Genomic DNA, 23175 nt, shown 5'->3' on the forward strand with positions numbered 1-23175 from the left:
AAAAGGTGAGAGATTCTAGCCTTCTATGGTGGGGAATACAAGTACAGTGCATTCGGAAAGTATTCAGGCCCCTTGACTTTATCCACATTATGTTATATTACAGCCTTATTCTAAAATGTATAAAATTCTTTCCCCTCAATCTACACACAATACCCCATAATGACAAAATGAAAACAGTTGACATCTCTGTAAATGTATTATCAATAAAATACAGAAATACCTTATTTACATATGTATTCAGACCCTTTGAGCATAGAGATTGAGCTCAGGTGCATCCTGTTTCCATGAATCATCCTTGAGATGTTCTAACGAGTCCCCCAAAAATACTTAAAAACATTGTACCAATAACACATTCCACCACATACCAACAAAGAGTCCCAGCCCATGAGAAACAAGATTCTCTGGCCTAAATGCCAAGCATCATGTCTGGAGGAAACCTGGCACCATCCCTTCAGTGAAGCATGGTGGTGGCAGCATAATGCTGTGGGGATGTTATTCAGAGGCAGGGAGCAAAGTACAGAGAGATCCATGATGAAAACCTGCTCCAGAGCGGTCAGGACCTCAGACTGGGGTGAAGGTTCACCTTCCAACAGGACAACGACCCTAAGTACACAGCCAAGACAGGAGTGGCTTCGGGACAAGTCTCTGAATGTTCTTGAGTGGCCCAGGCAGAGCCGGAGCTTGAACCCAAACGAACATCTCTGGAGAGACCTGAAAATAGCTGTGCAGCAATGCTCCCCATCCAACCTGACAGAGCTGGAGACAATCTGCAGAGAAGAATGGGAGAAACTCCCCAAATACAGGTGTAGCGTCATACCCAAGAAGACTCAAGCCTGTAATCGCTGCCAAAGGTGCTTCAATAAAGTACTGAGTAACGGGTATGAATACTTATGTGAACGTGATATTTTTTACTAATTTATAAAATAGTATTTAATTTGTCTAAAATCCAATTTTTTCTTTGTCTTTATGGGGTAGTGTGTGTCCATTGATGAGGGGGGGGGGGGGGAATGATTTAATCCATTTAAGAATAAGGCAGTAAAGTAACAAAATGTGGAAATAGTCAAGGGGCCTGAATACTTTCCGAATGCACTCAACATCAAATGTAGCCATAATGACATTTCCCTCAATACATCCTATAGACTTCAATATGCTTCTCATGTCCACGGAATCTCTCACATAGGCTGGTAGGGTAGTCACGTGGTTTCAGATTTTTTGGGGGGGACATCTTCTCGGTCAAAGCCAATAGAAAAAACGACAGTCTTCCTGGGGGATGGTTAAGCTTCTTGTGAATCTTGCAGGGTATTGTTGGAATCGGCTAAACTTTGAACATTGAGATATTAAATAAATGATAGAGAAAAAGCCTTGAATAGGAAGAGTGAAAGAGACTGGGTTGTGTGTCAGAAGTTAATGGTTCTCTGTGGGAAGACGGATAGCTTTGGAATGTGTTGGGTGGGAGGGAGTAGAGCAACGGTTGAGATAGGGGAGACAGGTGGACATCTGTGGACTAGGGGAAGGAGGGGTTGAGGTCAGGAGGAAAGGTCAGTTCCCCTTATTAAGGGAGTAATCAGGGTTTAGTATCTGGTTCCCTACTTTCTGTTGAACCATAAGATGTAAGGATTGGAGAGAGAAGGAGGAGTGTCCCGTTGGGTTTGACATTTTGAACATTGAGATATTAAATAAATGATAGAAAATAAGCATAGAATCAAAGAAGAAAGTTAAGGGTTCTCTGTAGAAAGCCAGAAGGCTTTGGGATGTGTTTGATGGAGGAGAGGAGAGCGACGTGTTGATATAGGGAAGACAGATGGATATCTGTGGATTAGATGAAGGAGGGGTTGAGGTCAGGACAGATTCTCTTAAGAGAGTAATACATGTTTGGTATCCTGTTACCCTCTTTACTAGCTTCCTGTAGAGCCATAAAATGTAAGGATTGGAGAGAAGGAGGAGTGTCTTAAGTGGGATATAAATATCTGGATGGGATAAATGTTGGGTTGTCTGATTACAGCTGTACAGAACCTTTGGGAAGAATTAAACTTGGTTAAAGCTTCTCTAGTGTCCGTGAGTTATTTACTCTGAAAAATAAGAACATAACAGAATAGATCACAGGCGTAATGGGACTATCAACCGGCATGAAGGTAAACTCCATCTTGGTTATGTCATCGTTATCTAAAAAAACCATTGTAGACTGCCTAATGCTGTTCGTTTTTGAATACCATTGTCAGGTCGGAGGGAAACTATCAATAAAAAGGTGGCGTCAATCAGTTGCCAATTCACTCACAGTCTGAATCAAATGTGATATTAGTGGGTCTTAGCCTCAGTCAGCTCTGCTGTGTTCGGAGGAGTGAGATTAGATTACTGGCCAAAGGGCATGTACTGTACTGTATGAAATGAAATGGCATTACAACAGCTTGAAACTTGTAAATAGATGTCTGTAAGGGGTGCGTAACTGGTGGCAGGGAAGTCAAACGCAGGAGAGCAGAACTTGGTGAATAGCCGGAGCAGTTTAATATATAAAACTAACGGCGTACAAAATAACAAACACATGGGTACAAAACCCGTAGCGCACCAGTAACACATAGCACTTACAATAAACAATTCCCGACAAGGACATGGGGGAAACAGAGGGAAAATATACAACATGTAATTAGGGAATTGAAACCAGGTGAGTGTGAAAACTAGACAAAACAAATGGAACATGAAAAATGGATCGGCGATGGCTAGAAGACCGGTGACGTCGACCGCCGAACACCGCCCGAACAAGGAGAGGAACCGACTTCGGGAGAAGTCGTGACAATGTCCTGTATGTTTTTGCACACGTATGTATATATTTGGGTTTCAATGCGTCTATGAATGACATCCTTGTGCAGGGGACAAAGCTAAGGGCGAGGGGCCAGTGGAAAATGCAAGAAGAGTAAAGACAGAATACAACAAGCCAGAGAATGGATGAAGTTCAGATGTCCTGGGCCAGGCCTCAACAACACTATTTATCTGCAGCTCAACCCACAACAACAAACTCTAAGACAAATGTGTGACACACATAAGGAAGAAGAGAAAGTAGATGAAAGAAACAGGAAGTGAGAGTAGAGTGCCGTGTGACAACAGGAAGAGAAACCTAGCAGAGCATATTGTGTGGTGGAGGTTAGTTGGGTGACTGTCATGAAAACAATTTTAACCATGGTAGTAACAAATTGAGGTAGTAAGACTGATTTAGAAAACCATGATGCATCTGCAACACTCAACTCTCATTCGGAAGACTAAAATGCCTAGTGTAAGGTAGTGTCTGATTTGAATTATGTAACTTATCAACCAAATTCTCTTACTGAAATACGTCTGGATAAAATTGGGTACATTTTATAAAATTGTACTTTTAAAAAAATCTAACTTTTTTGAATAAAACGAAATATGTTGCTGTAGTTTGTCCATAAATCACAAAAATGGTATACTAGTTGAAGTTCACAATTGTGGTTTTATTCACCTATGATGCATCATCTAGGAGTAATAGTCCTTAGATTAACAAATTCATTTAATTCCTTCAGAATGAGGATCTTATTCTCAAACACCCCCTTTACACCAACCTTATTACCGAAATGACTAAAAAGTAAAAAATTGGGGAAAAACTTAGAAAACCATTACCTTACCAACATGGAGGCATGAATGGGCTTTAGTGACGTGTTCAATTGTTTGCTGACTCGCAATGGCTGTCTAAGATTACTTGCATATTGAGCTATAATTATTGCCTATTTTATTAACGAGAACCTTAATTTCGGTAATGGTAATAAGCTAATTCTAATGTATAGTCAATGGGTGTGCTGTGCTGGTACTTTCCGGGATGCTGGTCTTCTAGGCAGAGTTCCTCTGTCCAGTGTCGATGTTCTTTTGCCCATCTTAATCTTCTCTTCTTATTGGCCAGTCTGATATATGGCTTTTTCTTTGCAACTCTGCCTAGAAGGCCAGCATCCATTTTTTATTTATTTATTTATTTAACCTTTATTTAACCAGGTAGGCAAATTGAGAACACGTTCTCATTTACAATTGCGACCTGGCCAAGATAAAGCAAAGCAGTTCAACACATAGTTACACATGGAGTAAAACAAACATATAGTCAATGATACAGTGAAAAAAAAATAAGTCTATATACAATGTGAGCAAGTGAGGTGAGATAAGGGAGGTGAAGGCAAACAAATATATGTATAAATAAATAAAAATATAAAAAGGCCATGGTGGCGAAGTAAATACAACACAGCAAGTAAAATAAAAAATAAAAACACTGGAATGGTTGGTTTGCAGTGGAAGAAAGCGCAAAGTAGAGACAGAAATAATGGGGTGCAAAGGAGCAAAATAAATAAATAAATACAGTAGGTAAAGAGGTAGTTGTTTGGGCTAAATTATAGATGGGCTATGTACAGGTGCAGTAATCTATGAGCTGCTCTGACAGCTGGTGCTTAAAGCTAGTGAGGGAGATAAGTGTTTCCAGTTTCAGAGATTTTTGTAGTTCGTTCCAGTCATTGGCAGCAGAGAACTGGAAGGAGAGGCGGCCAAAGGAAGAATTGGTTTTGGGGGTGACCAGAGAGATAAACCTGCTGGAGCGCGTGCTACAGGTAGGTGTTGCTATGGTGACCAGCGAGCTGAGATAAGGGGGGACTTTACCTAGCAGGGTCTTGTAGATGACCTGGAACCAGTGGGTTTGGCGACGAGTATGAAGCGAGGGCCAGCCAACGAGAGTGTACAGGTCGCAGTGGTGGGTAGTATATGGGGCTTTGGTGACAAAACGGATGGCACTGTGATAGACTGCATCCAATTTATTGAGTAGGGTTTTGGAGGCTATTTTGTAAATGACATCACCGAAGTCGAGGATTGGTAGGATGGTCAGTTTTACAAGGGTATGTTTGGCAGCATGAGTGAAGGATGCTTTGTTGCGGAATAGGAAGCCAATTCTAGATTTAACTTTGGATTGGAGATGTTTGATGTGAGTCTGGAAGGAGAGTTTACAGTCTAACCAGACACCTAGGTATTTGTAGTTGTCCACATATTCTAAGTCAGAGCCGTCCAGAGTAGTGATGTTGGACAGGCGGGCAGGTGCAGGCAGCGATCGGTTGAAGAGCATGCATTTAGTTTTACTTGTATTTAAGAGCAATTGGAGGCCACGGAAGGAGAGTTGTATGGCATTGAAGCTCGCCTGGAGGGTTGTTAACACGGTGTCAAAAGAAGGGCCAGAAGTATACAGAATAGTGTCGTCTGCGTAGAGGTGGATCAGAGAATCACCAGCAGCAAGAGCGACATCATTGATGTATACAGAGAAGAGAGTCGGTCCAAGAATTGAACCCTGTGGCACCCCCATGGAGACTGCCAGAGGCCCGGACAACAGACCCTCCGATTTGACACACTGAACTCGATCAGAGAAGTAGTTGGTGAACCAGGCGAGGCAATCATTAGAGAAACCAAGGCTGTCGAGTCTGCCGATGAGGATGTGGTGATTGACAGAGTCAATGATTCGCCTCTTCACTGTTGACGTTGAAACTGGTGTTTTGCGGGTACTATTTAATGAAGCTGTTGGTTGAGGACTTGTGAGGCGTCTGTTTCTCAAACTAGACACTCTAATGTACTTGTCCTCTTGCTCAGTTGTGCACCGGGGGCTCCCACTCTTTCAATTCTGGTTAGAGCTAGTTGGCTCTGTTCCGTGAAGGGAGTAGTACACAGCGTTGTACGAGATCTTCAGTTTCTTGGCAATTTCTCAGAACAAGAATAGACTGATGAGTTTTAGATCATCTTTGTTTCTAGCCATTTTGAGCCTGTAATCAAATGCTGATGCTCCAGATACTCAACTAGTCTAAAGAAGGCCAGTTTCATTGCTTCTTTAAATCAGAACAGTTTTTAGCTGTGCTAACATAATTGCAAAAGGGTTTCTAATGATCAATTAGCATTTTAAAATGATAAACTTGGATTAGCTAAAACAACGTGCCATTGGAACACAGGAGTGATGGTTGCTGATAATGGGCCTCTGTACGCCTATGTTGATATTCCATTTTTTATTTATTATTATTATTATTTTTTAATCTGCCGTTTCCAGCTACAATAGTCATTTACAACATTAACAATGTCCACACTGTATTTCTGATCAATTTGATGTTATTTTAAAAAAATGGACAAAAATGGTTGCTTTTCTTTCAAAAACAAGGACATTTCTAAGTGACCCCAAACTTTTGAATGGTAGTGTATATAATCATCGAAACTGCATTATTATTTCTGCGCTCGTTGGCTATACCTGCAGCAAAATTCCAGTATGATCCTTCATAGCTTGTTCTCCATATCTCTAAATAGTGTCAATTTGCTCTCAGCACTTATATCCATGACTGATCAAAATTAGATATCATGTCCCTCTTGTCCCTCTGCAGCAGAGAATATGGTGACCAATATGTTTGGACCATTGAATTGCAATAAAACGTCAGTGTCGAATCGCAATACCATATCGTACCGCCATCAAAGTGCCGTGATAATATCGTATCGTGAGGTCCCTTGCACACACGGGAGACTACTCACTGCCCCATATCTGTCTACACTGCAGTATGGAGTAGTTAAACGTCAGAAGGAGAAGGGCGAGTGAGAGACAGAGAGAGAGAGCGAGAGTGAGAGCAAGAAAGAGAGCTGCAGGGTGCTTATCAGTGTGAGACCTTCTGAGTGTGTTTGAGAGAGATAGAGCAATAGAAGACACAAAAGCAACAAGTCGACAGCCTGCCGAGGTCGGTGTAAAGTTTATGAACACCCGGGACTGAGGTATAATCTACAGTTCCTTCAGAAATAATTCACACCTATTGACTTTTTCAGCGTACATTTTAAATGGATTAAATTGAGATTTTTGGTCACTGGGCCTACACACACACATTTTTACAAATGAATTAAAAATGAAAAGCTGAAATGTATTGAGTCAATAAGTACTCAACCCCTTTGTTATGTCAAGCCTTAGTTCAGGAGTAAAATGTGCTTAAGTCACAATAATAAGCTGCATGGACTGTGTGCAATAGAGTTTAACGATTGTCTAATGACTACCTTATCTCTGTATCGCACACAGTCCTTCAGCAGGTCCTTAAGGTCCTTCAGCAGTGAATTTCAAACACAGGTTCAACCACAAAGACCAGGGAGGTTTTCCAATGCCTCGCAAAGAATGGCAACTATTGGTAGACGGGTAAAATAAAAAATAATTTTATTAAAAAATAAAAAAAATAAAAAAAATAAGGCACACTCCCCCTTTTCCTTCTGACGTTTAACTACTCCATCCTGCAGTGTAGACTGATATGGGGCAGTGAGTAGTCTCCTGTGTGTCATAGGGCTGGGAATTGCAAGGGACCTCATGATACGATATTATCACGGCACTTTGATGCAGATACGATACGTATTGCGATTTGACACTGACATTTTATTGCGATTCAAGGGTCATATATATATATAAATATATATAAATAATAACCCTTTGAACACGGTGAAGTTACACCCAGATACTACACAGATACAGGTGTCCTTCTTAACTTAGTTGCCGGAGTGGAAGGAGACCGCTCTGGGATTTCACAATGAGGTCAATTGATAGTTAGAGTTTGATGGCTGTGATAGGACAAAACTGAAGACGGATGAACAACGTTCTAGTTATTTCACAATACTAACCAAATATTAGTGATCCAAGGGGAATTATGGTAGAAAATGGGTTTTGTCTTTTTGTCATTTTAGTGAGATAGTTGTATTATTTTCAAGCATAGTGGTGGCCGCATCATGTTATGGGTATGCTTGTAATCGTTAAGGAGTGGGGAGTTTTTCAGGATAAAAAAAATAAACAGAATGGAGCTAAGCACAGGGAAAATCCTAGAGGAAAAACTGGTTCGGTCTGCTTTCCACCAGACGCTGGGAGATGGATTCACCTTTCAGCAGGACAATAACGAAAAACACAAGGCAAAATGTACACTGGAGTTCCTTACCAAGAAGACAGTGACGGAGGTACAGTTTTGACTTAAAATCTACTTGAAAATCTATGGCAGGAACTCAATATGGTTGTCTAGCAATAATCAACAACCAATTTGAAAGAGCTTGAATCATTTTGAAAATAATAATGGGCAAATGCTACACAATCCAGGTGTGGACAGCTCTTAAAAAGACTTAAACCAGAAAGACTCACAGCTCTAATCGCTGCCAAAAGGTGCTTCTATAAATTATTCACTCAGCGGTGTAAATATTTACAGTGCCATCGGAAAGTATTCAGACCCCTTGACTTTTTCCACATTTTGCTGTTACAGCCTTATTCTAAACTGTAAATAGTTTTGTTCTCCTCATCAATCTACACACAATACCCCATAATAACAGAGCAAAAATACATTTTAGAAATGGTAATTTATCAAATAAAAAAACGGAAATATCACATGTACATAAGTAGTCAGACCCATCACTCAGTACTTTGTTGAAGCACATTTGGCAGTGATTACAGGATCGAGTCTTCTTGCATATGACGCTACAAGCTTAGCACACCTACATTTGGGGAGATTCTCCCATTCTTCTCTGCAGATTCTCTCAAGCTTTGTCAGGTTGGATGGAGAGCGTTGCTGCACAGCTATTTTCAGGTCTCTCCAGAGATGATCGGGCTCTGGCTGAGCCACTCAAGGACATTCAGAGACTTGTCCTGAAGTCACTCCTGCGTTGTCTTGGCTGTGTGTTTAGAGTCGTTGTCCTGTTGGAAGGTGAACCGTCGCCCGGTCTGAGGTCCTGAGCACTCTGGAGCAGGTTTTCATCAAGGATCTCTCTGTACTTTGCTCCATTCATCTTTGCCTCGATCCTAACTAGTTTCCCAGTCCCTGCCGCTGAAAACATCCTCACAGCATGATGCTGCCACCACCGTGCTTCACCGTAAGGATGGTTTAAGGTTTACTCCAGATGTGACGCTTGGCATTCAGGACAAATAATTCAATCTTGGTTTCATCAGACCAGAGAATCTTGTTTCTCATGGTCTGAGAGTCTTTAGGTGCCTTTTGGCAAACTCCAAGCGGGCTGTCATGTGCCTTTTGCCGAGGAGTGGCTTCCGTCTGGCCCCTCTACCATAAAGGCCTGATTGGTGGAGTGCTGCAGAGATGGTTGGCCTTCTGGAAGGTTCTCCCATCTCCACAGAGGAACTCTAGAGCTCTGTCAGAGTGACCATCAGGTTCTTGGTCACCTCCCTGACCAAGGCCTTTCTCCCCCAATTGCTCAGTTTAGCCGGGCGGCCAGCGCAAAGAAGAGTCTATTGGATGTATTTCAAGGCCTACCTTCAAACTCAGTGCCTCTTTGCTTGACATCATGGGAAAATCAAAAGAAATCAGCCAAGACCTCAGAAAAAACATTGTAGCCCTCCACAAGTCTGGTTCATCCATGGGAGCAAATTCCAAACTCCTGAAGGTACCACATTCATCTGTACAAACAATGGTATGCAAGTATAAACACCACGGGACCACGCAGCCGTCATTCCGCTCAGGAAGGAGACGCATTCTGTCTCCTAGAGATGAACGTACTTTGGTGCGAAAAGTGCTAATCAATCCCAGAACAACAGCAAAGGACCTTGTGAAGATGCTGGAGGAAATAGGTACAAAAGTACCTATATTCACAGCAAAACGAGTCCCATTTCGACATAACCTGAAAGGCCGCTCAGCATGGAAGAAGTCACTGCTCCAAAACCACCATAAAAAGGCCAGACTATGGTTTGCAACTGCACATGGGGACAAAGATCGTACTTTTTGGAGAAATGTCCTCTGGTCTGATGAAACAAAAATGGAACTGTTTAGCCATAATGACCATCGTTATGTTTGGAGAAAAAAGGGGGGGAGGCTTGCAAGCCGAAGAACACCATCCCAACCGTGAAGCACGGTGGTGGCAGTATCATGTTGTGGGGGTGCTTTGCTGCAGGAGGGACTGTTGCACTTAACAAAATTGATGGCATCATGAGGCAGAAAATTATGTGGATATATTGAATCAACATCTCAAGACATCAGTCAGGAAGTTAAAGCTTGGTCGCAAATGGGTCTTCCAAATGGACAATGACCCCAAGCATACTTCCAAAGTTGTGTCAAAATGTCTTAAGGACAACAAAGTCAAGGTATTGGAGTGGCCATCACAAAGCCCTGACCTCAATCCTATAGAAAATGTGTGGGCAGAACTGAAAAAGCGTGTGAGAGCAAGGTGGGCTACAAACCTGACTCAGTTACACCAGCTCTGTCAGGAAGAATAGGCCAAAATTCACCCAACTTAGTGGGAAGCTTGTGGAAGGCTACCCTAAACGTTTGACCCAAGTTAAACAATTTAAAGGCAATTTTACCAAATACTAATTGAGTGTATGTAAACTTCTGACGCACTGGGAATGTGATGAAAGAAATAAAAGCTGAAATCATTCTCTCTACTATTATTTTGACATTTCACATTCTTAAAAAAAAGTGGTGATCCTAACTGACCTAAGACAGGGAATGTTTACTAGGATTAAATGTCAGGAATTGTGAAAAACTGAGTTTGAATGTATTTGGCTAAGGTGTATGTAAACTTCTGACTTCAACTGTATATATATATATGTATATACACACACAAAAGTATGTGGACACCCCTTAAAAATGTGTGGATTTGTCTATTCCAGCCACACCCGTTGCTGACAGGTGTATACAAATTGTGCACACCGCCATGCCATCTCCACAGACAAATATTGGCAATTGAATGTCCTTACTGAAGAGCTCAGTGACTTTCAACGTGGCACAGTCATAGGATAACACCTTTCCAATAAGTCAGTTTAAGTCAAATTTCTGCCCTGCTAGAGCAGGTCAACTGGAAGTGCTGTTATAGTAGTAAGTGGAAATGCCTAGGAGCAACAGCGGCTCAGCCGCGAAGTGGTAGACCACACAAGCTCACAGAATGGGAGCGCCGAGTGCTGAAGCACGTAAAAATTGTCTGTCCTCGGTCGCAACACTCACTACCGAATTCCAAGTTGCCTCTGGAAGCAAAGTCAGCACAATAACCGTTTGCTTTATGAAATGGGTTGCCATGGCCGAGCAGCCACACACACAAGCATAAGATCCCCATGCGCAATGCCAAGCACTGGTTGGAGTGGTGTAAAGGTCACCGCCATTGGACCCTGGAGCATTGGAAACGAGTTCTCTGGAGTTATGAATCCTGCTTCACTATCTGGCAGTCTGACGGACGACTGTGTTTGGCGGACACCAGAAGAACACTACCTGCCCGAATGCATAGTGCCAACTGTAAAGTTAGGTGGAGGAAGAATAATGGTTTGGGGATATTTTTCATGGTTCGGGCTAGTCCCCTTAGTTCCAGTGAAGATACATTTTAACGCTACAGCATAGACGATTCCCTGCTTCCAACTTCGTGGCAACAGTTTGGGGAAAACCCTTTCAGCATGACAATGGCCCCATGAACAAAGCCCCCCCCCACCTTTAACCACGTCTCCCACTATCCTAGTCCCAAACATGTGCCACTTGTGATAGGCCTTCTCTTTGCCTTATAAAATCCCCACAAAAGAACACAAATGTGCTTATATAATTTCATTCACACTCCCTCTGCTCTCCATCAACTGTTTCACAGCCCTCTGGCAATACGGAGACCCAGGTTGTTCTGGAGCACATGGAGGAAAAGGACTGACCCCTCACTCATGGTGAGTGTGTTGTGATCCTGGTTGATTGGATTCAGACCACAGTTTGTGAAATCTTGGATGAAATTGAAATATGCTGTTCAAAATCATAAGTCAACCTATTCAACTCCTTTGGTCAGTTGACTTATGGAGTTTTTTTCTCTACCTTAAGCTGCCTCCAACGTCACTTTAGAGAATTTGGCAGTACGTCCAACCAGCCTCACAACCGCAGACCACGTGTAACCACACCAGACCAGGACCTCAACATTCAGGTTCTTCACCTGCGGGATCAGAGACCAGCCACCCAGACAGTTGATGAAACTGAGGAGTGTTTCTGTCTGTAATAAAGACTTGAGGAAAAACTCATTCTGATTGGCTGGGCCTGGCTCCCCAGTGGGTGGGCCTGGCTCCCAAGTAGGTGTGCCTATGCTCTCCCAGGCCCACCCATGACTGCGCCCCTACCCAGTCATGTGAAATCCATAGATTAGGGTCTAATGAATTTCTCTCAATTGATTTGTTTCCTTATATGAACTGTAACTCAGTAAAATATTAGAAAATTGTTACAGGTTGAATTTATATTTTCGTTCAGTATAGATAAGGGATGATTAATCAGGAATTTCTGCTTTTTGAAATCTTAAATTTGATAAAGGCCCAAAACCAATATCCCATTTTCCTGATGCAGTTTCTTTTTTGTCTCCTAGGAATTCCTGCGTTACATGACTGGATGGTTGGTGGACAAGCACTCATACACACATGTTGAATTAGCGGTATTAATAAAGTTGACCTCAACAATCTGAGTCTTGATGCAGTGTTGTCTTTTCCCCCATCTATATGAAAGTATATACACTGCATATAGGCCTACTGCAGGAATTACAAGTAGGTGTCATGCAGGATACATTTGAGTTTGAATCCTGCATAAATAAAATTGTTGAATCCTGAATAATTAAAATTGTGCAGTATTGCTCCTGTAGGTTAGTCCTACAAGAAAAATGATAATACTGAAGGTAGTATGAGTAGGATTTCTGTCCTACCGTTCCAGCAGGAAATGTCTAAATTCAATTCTGAGGTACTTATAAGAATATAAGAATCCTGCAGGATTGGTCTTGCAAAACCATTCCTGCAGGAATCATGATGTTGCCCCACAGGAAAATGATCACAAAAATCCTGTGGGATTTCCTGCAGAAGAATAATTTTCTGTACTTTAGTGATTTTTGTATTTTAGAAAGTCAAATAACAGCATACCGCGTTTTCTGCTTCTGGTTGATGACAACAGCCACGCGAATACAACAACTGGTTGATAGCAAATTACTTTTGTGAAATTGACACATAATATTGTCAGAAAAACAAGGCCGTTCGTTGCCGCTATAGTAATTTAAAGAGATGCCACTTCGGGTCCTAAACGGTTAATGAGCAAAGTTTAAAACGAGGCCAAATCAGTAAGTCCAGCCCCCCTTTAAAAATACACCAACTGTGGCACTTAACAACAACTGCATAAAATAACTAAATTGTAAGACTGCCAAGAATAAAGTGTGATAGGAGGAGAGATACACTAGGTACACTGCTTTATATTTTAAGAACAGACCACACTTCCCAACGCTCATGTATACAACTTGTCACCGCCAGTCAAGCACATTGCACACCACAACTGGAAAGAAGCGCAACACTTCTGCGTCAGCATTCACCTGATCAAATAGCCTCATGGAATAATTCCTTAATTAATTCATCTGTGTTTACATAGCCTCTCTTCAGGCACAGATATGACCCCTGTCACAATACAGGTCTATACCAAGGAGGAGATTAAGGTTTTAATGATTTAATCCCATGGTGGCTAGGCTGGGTCACACGGGCTGAATCCCAAATCAACCCTTAGCTTGCCCATTGTCAGAATCCTACGCGTCGACTACCGGATTCGACAGATTCTTATACTAAATGGAGGTGTGTTATAGTCCCATGTCAGAATCAAACACACAACCTCAGTGCTGCTAGTGTCATTATACGTAAACTAACTGACCTTAACCACCATAACGAATACATTATCATCGTCCTTATGGTTTAATGAATTGGGTTCCCACACGAAGTTAAGACAGACGGTCTTCTTTTAGTGATGTTTAAATATTTTTGTCTTGCAGCAGCAGGGGAAATTTCACACAGACGTTTCAGACAACGCTTTGTTCTTGTGTACGAATTGGGTTCACCCTGGGGGTTAGTTTAAATAAAGGCCAATATACAAAAAAATGACTTCCTACATTGAATGAATGTTCCGCCCGATGACGTAAAATGGCTCTGTATCATCAAATGAGAACTCGGTAAACTGCAGTTAACAATGACTGTAGTTATAGTTAGACAAAGCCCTTAGAAAAAGTCAACCGGAGTCAGACTCGATGCTAGTGAAAAATATGGCAGAGGAGAGCTTTGTGTGGATAGATATCAATTTTATTACACTCCCTCACAGTGAGAAAGTCTGGTTCGGTCTGTGCTGCAAGGTTAATCAACTGTTAGGGGTATGGGCTTGCCCTACAGGGCCTACAGTACATCTCGTTTGCTCTTATTGCCCCTGAAACAAGCATTAAGGGATACTTCGGGATTTTGGCAATGAGGCCCGTTATCTACTTCCCCAGAGTCAGATGAACTCGTGGATACCATTTTTATGTCTCTGCGTGCAGTTTGAAGGAAGTTGCTAACTGGCGCTAGAGCAATTGCTAACTAGCGGTAGCATTATGACTGGAAGTCTTCCATAGAAAAGTTTGTGGTCATACGTACATCCTTAAAAACATAGGTGCTGGGCTAATAAAGAATAAGGGTCGCACACTCGAAGCTCCCAATTCATCCCAATATTGACTACGATTCAATCCGAAACGGATCTTCGTCAGGTCAAAACAAACAGAGTGCTCACTTCCCAAAATATACACATTTCACCTCGCATGACCATTACGCACATGACACACGGCGGGGTTGGAAACAATTCAATTCACGTTTGTGCATAAAATCCTAATTAATCACAGAAATACATACAAATGGGTTCAAGTTAAAACCTAGGCAACTGTAAAAAAGATTGTTGGAAACTGTTGGAATACCTGCCTACATGACCATTACGCGCACTAGGCGTGGTGGTCGTAGATATAATTCCAGTTACAGAATCTAATATATGTACAAAATGACCAAGTAGGAGACCTGGAAGGGAGGACAAATGAACGTGACATATTCGTGTAAGAAATGGTCTGACATCAAACTCTTGGTTCAGACCTTTAGGAGACATGGTACACAAACGGCGAATTCAATACAATTCCCTTGTCAATAATAGATCTCCCCCCCTCCTAGGAGTCGTAACACGTTCTATATCAATGTATCCCAGGAGAGATAATGTTGTGACGAGCCGCCATGAAATGCGCAGCCACAGGATTTCTCTCAAATATCCTGATATTATTCCGGTGTTCTGTTTCCAGAGCTTGTTTCGTTACCTACATCGCATAAACCACAAATACACTTGATCAGGTATATCACATGTTTTGTGGAACACGTAATGATGCCCTTAATCTTAATGGTCTTGCCAGTCATTGCGCTAACGCTAGTTAGCATTGGCTCACAAAACTACCTCCAAATTCCTTCATACTTGACACAGAGACGAGTACATCTGCCTCTGGGGAAGGAGGTAAAGAGCATAATTGTAAAAAATCACAAAGTAACTCTTTAATGCTTGTTTTAGGGGCAATAAGAGCGAACATCATGTACTGTAGGTCCTGTAGGGCAGGCGACTGTCTGTGGGTCAGACACTAGACCCGTGTTTGGAGCCCATGTAGGTTCTGATGGAGGCTGGGGGCAGTCTGATATTGGCATCTCTAGTTCGCATCGGCTCGCAAAACTAACTCCCAACTTCCTTCATACTGGACACAGAGACATAAAAATGGTATCCACGAGTTCATCAGACTCTGGGGAAGTAGATAAAAGGAAAGCATTGGGAAAAATCCCAAAGTATCCCTTTAAGCTTTATCAAATAATCCTCTTTGGGAGGAGCAAAACATTGAGCAGACATTCCCTTTTTTCTATGCATTGTCTCACTCACCGCATGCCATGGCCGCATCGATGCACAGCTCCTCAGCCACATAGTTCCCTGAAGGATAGGTGAGGTCTGGGCTATTGGCCCTGCCCCGGTGGTACAGGTGCACCCTCAGACAGGGAGGGGATACTACCTGTTTGGGCTCGGAGACATGAAGTGGGTCTAGGACACAGCCATCCTGATTGGACGAGGGACATACTGGACACTCCATGTCCATGTGTGGCTCAGCAGATACATCCACCTAAAGGGAGAGGATTGGAGGAGAAAGAGAAGAGAGGAGACAGAGTGTAAGAGATAGAAAGAAGAGCGTGAGGAGTTAGAGAAGAGGGGAGGAGACAGCAAGAGCAGAGAGAAATAGGGGGGAAAGAGCAAAAGAAAGTAAGAAAGGGGAAGATGGAGGGGGGCAGAGGGGAGTCAGTTAGCACAGTTGACTCAAGTCGTGAGATAGAAACACCGAACTTTAACTGCTCTGCTTAGCTTACAGTTATGCTATAGCAGGGGGGCAGCAGGTAGCCTAGTGGACTCGTTTTATAGACATTTTTTTTTAACCTTTATTTAACCAGTTAAGCTAGTTGAGAACAAGTTTTAATTTACAACTGCGACCTGGCCAAGATAAAGCAAAGCAGTGCGACAGAAACAACAACACAGAGTTACACATGGAATAAACAAGCGTACAGTCAATAACACAATAGAAAAAAAAGAATGTCTATATACAGTGTTTGCAAATGGCATGAGGTAAGGCAATAAATAGGCCATAGTAGCAAAGTAATTACAATTTAGCAGATTAACACTGGAGTGATTCTAGTAACCGAAAGGTTGCAAGCTCGAATTCCCGAGCTGACAAGGTAAAAATCTGTTGTTCTGCCCCTGAACAAGGCAGTTAACCCACTGTTCCTAGAACGTCATTGAAAATAAGAATTTGTTCTTAACTGACTTGCCTAGTTAAATAAATGTAAAATAAAACATTTAAAATGGCCTTTTCTGAGAATAGAATAACTAACCAAGCTAACCATACACTTCCAAGTGTGAATGTCTGTCAGGTAGGGCTGGGCAATATGTCCAAAATATATCACATTATTTATTTATTTATTATTACAGTAAGACACAATTTTATGTTTTAGAATAATTAAAAAGTTCTACATTTACTTTATGAGTAGGCGTGACCCTAGGGTGGCAACACATACATGCCAAGTGATTTCAATTCGTTTTTCTCCATTCTGATTGTTTTATACTGTTCAATTCAACTACAACCAAAAATAAATGTATCAAATTCTGCATTTCCTGCAATAATTTGAGGTCATTTCCACACTTCTAAGTAGGGCTGCCCGATATGGGCAAACAATCAAGGCCTTTTTTTTTTTCACCAAATATTGCGATTTGATAATTATTCTAATTCTATAGTTAAAATATGAGTGTGCACTTCAAATATAGTGTTGTTTGACATGACAACTGAAAATTCCAGGAGGAGTTATTGTGACCAATGTGTATATAAGTGTTTCCTAGAGGGCCCTACTATCTTTGGCTACATTGAATATACTCTCTTAGTGTTAGGATTTATGTTTATGCACTATAGCCTGTTAGCATATTGTTTGAAGATGAATATTGTTTTGTTACACACACACACAAACAATACAGAGGGGGGTGTGTGTGTGTAGGTGTAAGGACTGACCAACACAGGCCATAAAAGCTGTGGACAGTCTGGAGAGGGGAGGGGTGCATCTCTCTAGGCCAACCAGGAGGTTAGAATACTGGACAATACCATATTAGGAACTGTTTCAGTGTAGAATCGACAGACACAAGACGGATCTAATCTACCCAGCAACCAGATGTGGACAAAAGAAACGCGCCAAGGGGTTTGGACAAATCCGAGGGCCAGCAAAGGCGGGGCAAAGTCTAAACCGCGCCCAGCCTCTACTGTGATAGGCCAACAGACGCGTTGGAACTACGTCATCACGGTATAAGAACAGCTGTTTACGCACTTCCTGCAGTTCCCTGTTAACCCTGCGTGGTGATACAGCGAACCCGTATATACGAAAATTGCATTTGCCATTCATTGTTTGCGGTAATTAAACATAATTAAAGAAAGTTAGCAGACCTTGCTTTTTATTTATCCTGACACCGGATGTGTAACACGCAGCGTTCACATTAGCTACTTCATATAGCGAACATATTCATGCCTTGCGTATTCCTCTGTGATTTAGAATATACCGTTGCACAAACAACATGCTGATTTAGGTCTACACCATCAATGGTAATATCAGGCTGTATTGCTAGTTACGTTTGCTCTGACTCAGTACATTTATTAGCTAGCTAGCTAGCCAATAGCATTAGCGGCTAACACGATTTAGGCCCAACTCCCTAAGAAAAGGCAAACTAGCCGATTGCAGATGAAAGAAAAACAAACTAAGTGTAATTATAGAACACTAGTGGATTTACAGTATCAGTCAAAAGTTTGGACACACCTACTCATTCCAGGGTTTGTCTTTTTTTGGGACTATTTTCTACATTGTAGAATAATAGTGAAGACATCAAAACTATGAAATAACACCTGGAATCATGTAGTAAACAAACGAAAATCAATTTTATATTTGAGATTCTTCAAAGTAGCCACCCTTGACTTGATGACAGCTTTGCACACTTTTGACTGATACTTTATATTAATTAAGAAGCAAAATGAAAACAGCATCGTTGTCATCAACATTGTGGCATTGACCATGCAGACTGAACGAAAGTGTGCTGTGGTCGAGGAACAACAAATCCACTCCTTCGGTGACAGGGGGCGGGGATAGGTCTGTGTGGAAAGCGGCATGGGGGGGGGGGGGAGAGAATTAAAATACCGTTATAAAAGGTAACGTAAAAACCCACACCAGTCCATGCATCAATACCGGTATATCGTAAAATACAGTATACCGCCCAGCCCAACGCTCAGGGCTGCAAATCACTGTCTAAACAAGTGCTAGGCCTGCATACTTTTGACATGTGAATGGATAATGTTCAGAGTCAGAGGCTAGCGATCAAAAAGGTCAAAGTTGACTCATGTCCAGGGTGTTCTAGTGTGAGAGTTGTACTTACAGCTGCACTATTATATCACTTCTGAAAGTGTCTGCAAGCATCAGATTACTATGTCACAAGGCACACTGACCAGGAAAGTGAAATACTAGCCTGTATGAGGAACAAGTCTTCACACCAACATTCCCGGAAAAATGTGCAATGGTATGTTGATGTCAGTGTTATAATATAGACCTTTGACTGACCGTATATCCTAATCAAGCACCCTTTTCGTTGTATAGGGTTCTGGATAGGGCTCTGGTCAAAAGTAGAGCATTATATTGGGAACAGGGGATGCACACTAGATATAAGTCCTAGGCCAGTAGATGAATACCATACTGTTGCTGTATAACCAAAATCCCCCAACTAAAATGAATAGATGCTTTGAATTGCACAATCAAGTCGGTTTACTTTAAGTGACAGTAAACCCTCTCTTGCACAAATGAAGGCCATTTGAAACTTGCTTTGTAAACCTGTGTAATGGGAAATTATTTGAGTAACTTTTCCTCTATTTGATTTACTGTGATATGGATTAATATGTAATAAAACGTGGTATGTGCATACTGTGTGGAGACGCAATCTAATCTCAGTTAACCCAGAACTAAAATCATTGCGTAATTGGTCAGCTGCTCGATTACTGTAGGTTCAGGGTCCATACGTGTTAAGAGAAGTGATAGAACAAGGATCGGAACCGTAACGAAGAGTTCCACCTCTCTTTTCGCAAGTTACGGGCAAGTCAATATGCCAAATGTCCCCTCACGAAATTCGAGAGATGCGAAACCTGCGAAATCGTGATTTGTACAAAGCTCCAGAACTAATGCTGCTCGTTATCTCCCGCATCCCGTTGTATCCACAAGAGACTAGACGCTGACAGATGCATTCCCTTGGGGGAAAGGAAACGGGTTAACCACGTACAGTTTGTTTATGTACCATATTTAATTAAGGGCGTTTTCACATATGAAATTCATTACCCTGTTTCGGTTTCCTGGAGCGTTTGAGAATTCTATAGAATATAGTGCATTTGGAAAGTATTCAGACCCCTTCCCTTTTGTCACATTTTGTTACGTTACAGCCTTATTCTAAAATGGATTAAATAATTTTGCCTCAATCTACACACAATACCCTATAATGACAAAGCGAAAACAGGTTTAGTAATTTATTATAAATAAAAAAACAGAAATACCTTATCTACAGAAGTATTTAGACCCTTTGCTATGAGACTCAAAATTGAGCTCAGGTGCATCCTGTTTCCATTGATCATCTTTGAGATGTTTCTACAACTTGAAGTCCACCTGTTGTCAATTCAATTGATTGGATATGATTTGGAAAGGCACACACCTGTCTATATAAGGTCCCACAGTTGACAGTGCATGTCAGAGCAAAAACCAAGCCATGAGGTCGAAGGAATTGTCCGTAGAGCTCCGAGACAGGATTCTGCCGAGGCAAAGATCTGTATAAGGGTACCAAAACATTTCTGCTGCATTGAAGGTCCCCAAGAACACAGTGGCCTCCATCATTCTTAAATGGAAGAAATTTAGAACCAGCAAGACCCTCTCTAGAGCTGGCCGCCCGCCCAAACTGAGTAATTGGGAGAAGGGCCTTAGGGAGTTGACCAAGAACCCAATGGTCACTCTGACAGAGTTCCAGAGTACCTCTGTGGAGATGGGAGAACCTTCCAGAAGGACAACCATCTCTGCAGCACTCCACCAATCAGGCCTTTATGGTAGAGGGGCCAGATGAAAGCCACTCCTCAGTAAAAGGCACATGACCGCCCGCTTGGTGTTTGCCAAAATTACCTAAAGACTCTCAGACCATGAGAAACAAGATTATCTTGTCTGATGAAACCAAGTTTGAAGCATGGTGGTGGCAGCATCATGCTGTGGGGAATTTTTCAGCAGCAGGGACTGGGAGACTAGTTAGGATCAATGGAAAGATGAACGGAACAAAGTACAGAGGGATCCTTGATGAAAACCTGCTCCAGAGCGGTCAGGACCTGACTGGGGCGAAGGTTCACCTTCCAACAGGACAATGACCCTAAGCACACAGCTAAGACAACGCAGGAGTGGCTTCGGGACAAGTCTCTAAATGTCCTGGAGTGGCCCAGCCAAAGCCCGGACTTGAATGTGATTGAACAACTCTGGAGAGACCTGAAAATAGCTGTGCAGCAATGCTCCCCATCCAACCTGACAGAGCTCGAGAGGATCTGCAGAAAAGAATGGGAGAAACTCCCCAAAATACACGTGTGCCAAGCTTGTAGCGTCATACCCAAGAAGACTCGAGGCTGTAATAGCTGCCAAAGGTGCTTCAACAAAGTACTGAGTAAAGGATCTGAATACTTATGTAAATGTGATTTCATTTTTTCTACCTTTACTAAAATATCTAAAAACCTGTTTTTGCTTTGTCATTATGGGGTATTGTGTGTAGATTGATGAGGGGGAAAAAAACTATTTAATCCATTTTAGAATAAGGCTGTAACGTAAAACATTTAGACAAAGTCAAGGGGTCTGAATATTTTCCGAATGCACTGTATGACTTATCAGCGCTTAAGGTTATCAATTGTCGGTAGCAAAACGTTACTATAATGGTGTTTTATGTATGAAAAGGTTATTGTGTTATTACGGTATATAACTACAATGTATTACCTACTGTATGCTCAGCTCTATTCCCATGTCATAAGGAGTAGACCTGTGACAATACAGTATCTGTTGTGAAAAAGGAGGTAACAGGTGAGTAAAAAGTTGCTCATCTTTTTACGGTTGCAGTGACCATTGAGATATTTCACATGATGAAACAAAGTTACAAAAAAATAATTTCAGACACTGATCACCTCAACATTTATGAGAACCATCATTTACTACAACCATAATAACAGTTTATGATAAGATTTAATTGTTAAACAATGATAAAAATAGCAATCCACGTGAGTGCGGAGATGAGGCAGAGTTAATGATCCACCAACTGTATCAGAGAAAAGATACAAGTCTACCGTTTGACATGATTAGACTGTCCCACTGATTCGGTTACTCATCCTATATGGAAATCCCGTACTAATTTTCCAACCCTCAGCTTTGGGCCGACAACTGCTTCCTGGGGCTGTGACTGTAATGGATTTTTGGGTGACTTATGTCAGTCAAATGACCGTCAGCTGTTATATGTAAACTAGGCTTACTTTTACTTTGCTGCTTTTGGGTAAAGTATGTCGACGGTCATTTGATTTTCATGACGGTCTTCATTCATAATAGGCGGTTACACGATTATACAATTACTGTGCCAGCCCTACAGCTTCCCTATGAATCAGGTTTGAACCGGAGGTAGATGGCTGTAGATGTCACGGACTCTGCAAAGCTAAGCAGTATTTACCTACCTACCTGCAGATAATTGCTTGCATTCTACAGTACATGGCATCAAGATTATGATAATGAGCAAATCTGATCAGATACCATTATGTATGAAATCAATAAAGAATATAAAACAAGAGGTTAAAAAAAACAAGTACACCATAATTAGGCTACATTTTTAGTAGTGTGAGGATCTGTGTTTATTGCGCTATAATTGAATATTAGCAACTGTTGGTCTAGGTTCCTGTGTGTGTGCTGGAGGTAACATTTAGCCCCAGACCTGTGTGCTGGGAAGCTGTGGTTAGCCTTGAGCGAGAACAGTGTGCTTTCTATGCAGGTGCAAGTGGCTCAAACAATGTTGCAGAGCTGTCTGACCTCAGTCTCTGGGGTGTGGGAGCGTAATCTACACAGCAACAGCGGCGGACACCAAGGAGCGCCAAGAGGCTGGGACCAGCCTGAGCGCCGGCGATAGGCTGAGCAAGTTTCAACCACGCTCAGCCTCTACTGTGATAGGCCAACAGACGGGTTGGAACTACGTCTATCACAGTATAAGAACAGCTGTTTACTTACATCCTGCCAGTTCCCTGTTCTACTCTGCGAGGTGTTACAGTGAACCCGTATATACGAAAATTGCATTTACCATTTATCGCTTGAGTTTAATAAAAATACTTAAAGTATATTCGGTGACTGAATCACATTTTGTCCATATACCAGATTGAATTGACGCAAATCCCTTATAGTAGCTAAAACATTCCCTGGCCTTGGTCAGATATTCAGATCGTTTTCATAATGTTTTCCTTATTGACATCTCCGCCTGAGGAAGTCTTACACCGTAATCTATGGATTTCACGTGACTCGGAATACAGCAACGTTATCTCTGCGGCCAAGAGGAAGGCCTCTAAAAATGTTGGCCGAAAATACGGCGCCATTGGCTACGCGCACTACCCCAAGCTAACTTTGCCACCGCTGCTGAACAAAAATCCTATGGGAAGCACTAGAATTGGTGACGTGAGAATAGTCCACACCGTGGCTGACTTCTGAAAAGCACTCGGGCACTGCCATTATGCTAGTACATCACGTTTCATCAGTAAAAATGATGAAAAGTAGTG

At 41.9% G+C, this 23175-nt stretch overlaps 1 protein-coding gene and 1 long non-coding RNA gene across 3 annotated transcripts in view; one reads left to right on the forward strand and one right to left on the reverse strand.

Moving 5' to 3' along the window:
• LOC139543608 (tyrosine-protein kinase JAK2-like) overlaps positions 1–23175 on the reverse strand; it is an 88873-nt gene that overhangs the window by 52951 nt on the left and 12747 nt on the right. For both annotated transcript variants that reach the window (XM_071349871.1, XM_071349870.1), the window contains exon 2: positions 15687–15921. In XM_071349871.1, coding sequence (XP_071205972.1) covers positions 15687–15897 — 211 coding nt within the window. In that variant the 5' untranslated portion in view covers positions 15898–15921. The remainder of the gene's footprint in view (positions 1–15686; positions 15922–23175) is intronic.
• LOC139543610 (uncharacterized) lies at positions 11467–12771 on the forward strand. The gene is made up of 3 exons (XR_011668739.1): positions 11467–11650; positions 11799–12040; positions 12328–12771. It is a non-coding gene; the product is annotated as an uncharacterized lncRNA (long non-coding RNA).

The sequence above is a fragment of the Salvelinus alpinus genome, chromosome 18, assembly GCF_045679555.1.
Source record: "Salvelinus alpinus chromosome 18, SLU_Salpinus.1, whole genome shotgun sequence".
NCBI classification, from domain to species: Eukaryota; Metazoa; Chordata; class Actinopteri; order Salmoniformes; family Salmonidae; genus Salvelinus; species Salvelinus alpinus.